Source organism: Chanos chanos, chromosome 4, assembly GCF_902362185.1.
Source record: "Chanos chanos chromosome 4, fChaCha1.1, whole genome shotgun sequence".
In the NCBI taxonomy this organism is placed as follows: Eukaryota; Metazoa; Chordata; class Actinopteri; order Gonorynchiformes; family Chanidae; genus Chanos; species Chanos chanos.
The window spans coordinates 47,168,536-47,173,535 of NC_044498.1; the positions used below are offsets into that span (position 1 = coordinate 47,168,536).

Genomic DNA, 5,000 nt, shown 5'->3' on the forward strand with positions numbered 1-5,000 from the left:
AGTGTGTGCGTGCGTGTGTGTGTGTTTGTTTGCGAGTTGGCGCGCGTGTATGTGTGTGTGTGTGTGTTTGTGCATGCAGGTGGTCGTTGTGTGCTCACTAGTGCAGCAACTCCGGCCCTTCAGGCCAATACAAGGAAATGATTGAATTCTGAGAGCTCGAAAGCTGACAAATCACTAACCACCAAAAAAAAAAAAAAAAAAAAACACTTTTAGAACGCTGTAATAACGTTGTCCATAAATCACCTCTGACAGTTTAATCATCCTCAGGTCTGAGGCCCTGGTCTGACCGCTGGACGACGCCCGCTAATCGTCCAGAGGAGAGCAACCCCCGAAAGCCCCCCCCCCCCGTATACACGTTCTCCTATTTATTCCTCAAACGCTCTCGAGTGTGGATCCTCACATCCAAAAACCATCTTCTCATGGTCCAATATGATCTGACAATTTAATTAAATTACTCAGCATGCTTTTAGAGGGAGCTCTGCCCAACTCTTTGAAATGTTTTTTTTTTTTTTTTTTTTAACTAAATGAACTCTGGCTGTATATTTAACAAACCTTTTCCTGAGTGTTTGCCGGAGACTTTTTTTTTTTTCCTCTCTTATGCCTTGGGCAGTGTCTCTCGTCTGACTTGAGAGGCTGAAAAAGCAGCGGCTAAGCATGGGCGTAATAACTGAAGCGCCGGAGTCCTGGTGGGAAAGGAAAATGAGGTTGAATTCAAAGGTGACGCAGACAAAACAAAAAGGACGTGACGCGAGTCCCGTCCGGCGCGTGTCACGCCGCAAAACCCATAACGTCCCTTCTGCGTTTCGGGCCTCGGAGATTAGAGAGGAATACGCGATGCGTCTCCGAAACGCATGCGTCCGGATGGGCCAGGCTGAGGTCTGCTATCCCGTCGGCTCTTTGCAGCGCAAAGCCGTACGTTTTCGGCGAAAGGCCGACGACGTCGCCAAAACCGCGACCGTAACATTGATTCGTGCGTCGTTTGCGGAGCGTCGATACGTAGGTCTCGTTGTTTGAAGTGTCAGCTATACCCGGCTGCATACCGTTCTGCTCTTTCCCAGGCAACATCCAGAGGACAGATAAGTGCAGTCCTTGTACTACTGACTCTCATTTTTTCGCCCTAGAGTTGATGTTCTGTCCTCGTAATTACAGCCTTTAGAGTAGAGAGGGTGTTAATTGCGAAAAAAAAAAAAAGAGGCAGCGATAGGGAGTATTTTTCTCCTTCTCTCCAGTTCTATGTGGATTTTTTTTCTCTTTCTTTCAGTCCTGAGTGTTCTCTCTTTCTTTCTTTCTTTCTTTCTTTTTTCTTTTGCTGCACTGAGGCAGGGTTGCCCCGAGTAGCCACATCAGCAGACGCGTTCGTCTCCTCCGCGTCTCCCGAGGACGCGCGCTCCTACGTAGGTGCCATATGTCTTGTCACCCGCTCAAACGAAATTCTCCCGCGAACGCCACTTTCCCTCGATGCCTTGGCCTTGAGCGTCACGCCCAAAAGACTAAATCACCCCCCGATAGTGACGCGGCCGTAAAGCAAAGGCCCTGGAGTCGGTGCCTCGCTTATGGCTATCAAAAAAAAAAAAAAGCCTCTGTTATGGGCGGATTTATTGAGATGAACGTGGAGCTCGCGTTTAATCGACGCTTAGCTGAAGTGTCTGTCCGAGGCAAAGCCGGGAGCTGAGGCCAAACGCATTCACGCACGCCTCTATGTAAAAGAACGGGTCGGCCTGAGTCCTGTGCTTCGCCGCTCACTGTAGAACGTTCCGGATGTCTGCCTATTACGAAATGCACTCGGGAATATTTTGTGGAAAATGTTTTATCTCTGAAACAGTCGTTTGAAGACGTGCTCTACTGTGTGTATTGGACCTAAAGATGGGCTGGTTTCGCAGCGCACCTGATATTTCCCCACACAGATTCTTCACAGTGTGCGAGATATATGGGTACATGCTACACATAGAATCATTGAGAGGTCACGAACGTGCTGGACATTTGAGCGTGTGTGTGTGTGTGTGTGTGTGTGTGTGTGTATTGAGAATGTCTATGGCAGCAAGCCATCTTCATTGTAATTACATCTCTCCCTCATCCTTGGATTGCCCCTGAGAGTTGCACGAGAGAATTCATCCTCTAGTAATAGAATTACACACAACGCACAGTGGCAGCAGCTTGGGCCTGAGATATTTAATGTCTTTTATGAAATATTAACAGAGTTGGTTTTAATTATCTTTCCCACCTTATTAGAACACCATCTCTTTCTCTTCTCTCCCACCCAGCCTCTTCCGCCCCCCCCCCCCACCTCTCTCTCTCTCACTCTCTGCTCAACCTCTCCCCCTCCCTTCTCTTCAGGGATAATATTGGTTGATTTAAGAAATGGAGAGTTATTACCCCTCTTCCTAAAGTGACAGAGGGGATCATATGTAATTACAGTGATTATCCATCCCCCCATCTTTCCTTGTTTTTTTTTTTTTTTTCTCTCTCCCGACAGGCCGGAGATCTTAGACAGTAGAGCAGATGTGTTCGTGGAACCGCTGAGCTCCCATGAAAAAAAACCCCCAAAACACAACAAAAAAAACCTTAGGAGCCTTCAGCAATGTTGTTAAGACTTCCAGCGCTCCCTAGCAGTTTGGAGAGTTCTCAGAAAACGGCCTCGGGGCGATCTAGGGAGTTCTGTTTCTTAACTGCTCGCTGAGGTCTCCACGTGTATGTCAATCTTAATTAAGTCCACAGACGCCCCAAACAAGCGCCATAGCTTTGTTTCAGTTCATCAGTAGTTTCCCAAAAGCTCGTTCTTTTCATGTCGACTAATTCTCGGCGGTCTTTCACTGAGAGTTTCTGTCAGATGTAAATCACAAGTTCCTCGCGGTAACGTAGCATGAGTGGAGCACACAACTGGTGCTGTCAAAATTCTGCATCGAAAAAGTGAGTTGTTGTTCATGAATAATGGGTTTATGTAATAAATGTGCTTGGAAAAACTCAGCCAGACTTTGAGAGACTTTTTTTTTCAGTTTCTGTGCAAGGAATATCCACAGGAAGATTCCTTTAACGCAAAACATTTCTGTGGCGAACAGTTCATTCTTTCATTCAAAACCTCAAGATCTTCACTGATCCTCAAATCATCAGAACTAAAAAAAAAAAAAAAAAAAAGTAATATGTAATATCACAGAGTAAAGTAGTCTGTTTCTTTCAGGATTCTGCTAAGTAGCTCTAGAGTGGTATCGAGTTTATTCTGATAACTGATGTGTATGTGTGTGTGTTCTTGCGTGTGTGTGTGTGTATTGCAGAGATCAGCAGGGTAAGGAAAGACATGTACAACGACACATTAAACGGAAGCACTGAGAAGAGAAGCTCGGAGCTTCCTGATGCCGTGGGCCCCATCGTTCAGCTCCAAGAGAAACTCTATGTGCCTGTAAAAGAGTATCCTGATGTAAGTAGCACCTTCAAACATTTAAAAAAAAACAACATGTAAAAGCAGAAATTAAGATTTTTTTTTTCTCACAAACATTATAGATCATACTCAGTCAGCAGGAACTTCATCAGCTCAGCTAGAATTTCATTTTTTTTTAAGACTGAGAGGATTTTCTGAGGGTTTTTTTTTTTTTAAATTCCACAAAATTTCAAAGAAGGATGACCAGGACATGTTTAGGGCTGGCCAAAGCTAAGAGGGGAGCTTCTCCAGGTCAATCATTGTTATTGGACAGTGTGTGGCCCCCCCCCCCCCCCCCCCCCCCCGTGAGCTCTTCAATAAATCTTCATGAATAAGATGCTGGAAATGCATGTAACAGTAAGCAGGCGCATACAGAACAGTCTTTATTTAATCACAGAGACGTAGAAGTCGGAGTAATCTGGTTTTCCCTGCATTAAGACATGGGCTCACATCCAGCGTATCGATTCCATTAAGAGCCACTGTAACGCAGTGGGGGGGGGGGGGGGTTGCGCGTCCCTAGCTTGCTTTTTTTTATGAGTCTGTTGTATTCATTAGGGGTGAAATTAAATGGACAGTGTATTATGCGCTGTGTATAAGTGGTCTGACTTAAACCATTGTTTTTGTTGGGGGTTTTTTTTTTTTCCGCTGCTTTGTCACAGAGCTTTAAAGACAAAAAAAAAAAAAAGGAAAGAAAAAAAGAAAAAGAAAAAACCCAAAAGCCAAAAAAAAAAAAAGAGAAGGAAATCATGTTACTGTTGAACTTTTGCCCCCTAAAAAACTTTTCATTTACTAATTTATACAGTTGATTTATTTATTCATTTTTTCCCCCCACTTCACTGCAGTGGATGTGATGGATGAGCTCAGAGGACTTGTCTAAGTGGTGTAGTGTTATTGTTATTTCACATTTTTACAGGGACAGTTGGTTCACTTATTCAAACACTAACTACATTTTTGTCACCCCCCCCCCCCAAAAAACACTTTTCTTGCACTAGAGGTGACATTCAGTTTCTCCTCTCCTTGGTTTGTGTTGAGTCAGAAGCACTTCCACAAATCACGGCTCAGCTATTTGGTAGTTAACAAATCTTTTAAGCAATCAGAGCTTCAGATCCTACTCTCCTAAGCCCCCCCCCCTCCCTCTTCCCCACTACCCGGCTGCCCAGGGGAGCGAGTCGAGCTCCGAGCTGATTGATCCCAATTAACTTGTTCCGTCCCCTGCCTGATTCTTGCATGGACAGCATTAATTGAGCTTTCACTAGACGAGAGGCGTAAACAGCGCTTGGGATTAAGGCCCCTCCATTTTGCTGAAGTATCCTGGTTTTTTGCTAGGACTGTTTATTCGACCATATTTCCCATGGGAGGAAGCCTTGCTGTTTGTTTGTGGCGTGTTGTGCTTTGAAGCAGACTGCCAGCATCTCTTTGATTAATTCATATCTAAACATCAGCTCCGAGTATGGACATTGTGTTCGGATCCACCTAAAGGAAATTTCTTTGTTGTTGGAACGGATATACAAGGCTGTCAGTACAAGGATAAGGAACAGAGAATGAGGATAATCCATGTTTAGACCTAGCAGTTGGGTGTTAAGGTGTA

The 5,000-nt window shown here is 44.7% G+C and overlaps 1 protein-coding gene across 2 annotated transcripts in view; it reads left to right on the forward strand.

The window, feature by feature from the left end:
* The window catches only part of qkib (QKI, KH domain containing, RNA binding b), a 55,126-nt gene that overhangs the window by 12,066 nt on the left and 38,060 nt on the right, over positions 1 to 5,000 (forward strand). For both annotated transcript variants that reach the window (XM_030771569.1, XM_030771568.1), the window contains exon 2: positions 3,270 to 3,412. In XM_030771569.1, coding sequence (XP_030627429.1) covers positions 3,270 to 3,412 — 143 coding nt within the window. The remainder of the gene's footprint in view (positions 1 to 3,269; positions 3,413 to 5,000) is intronic.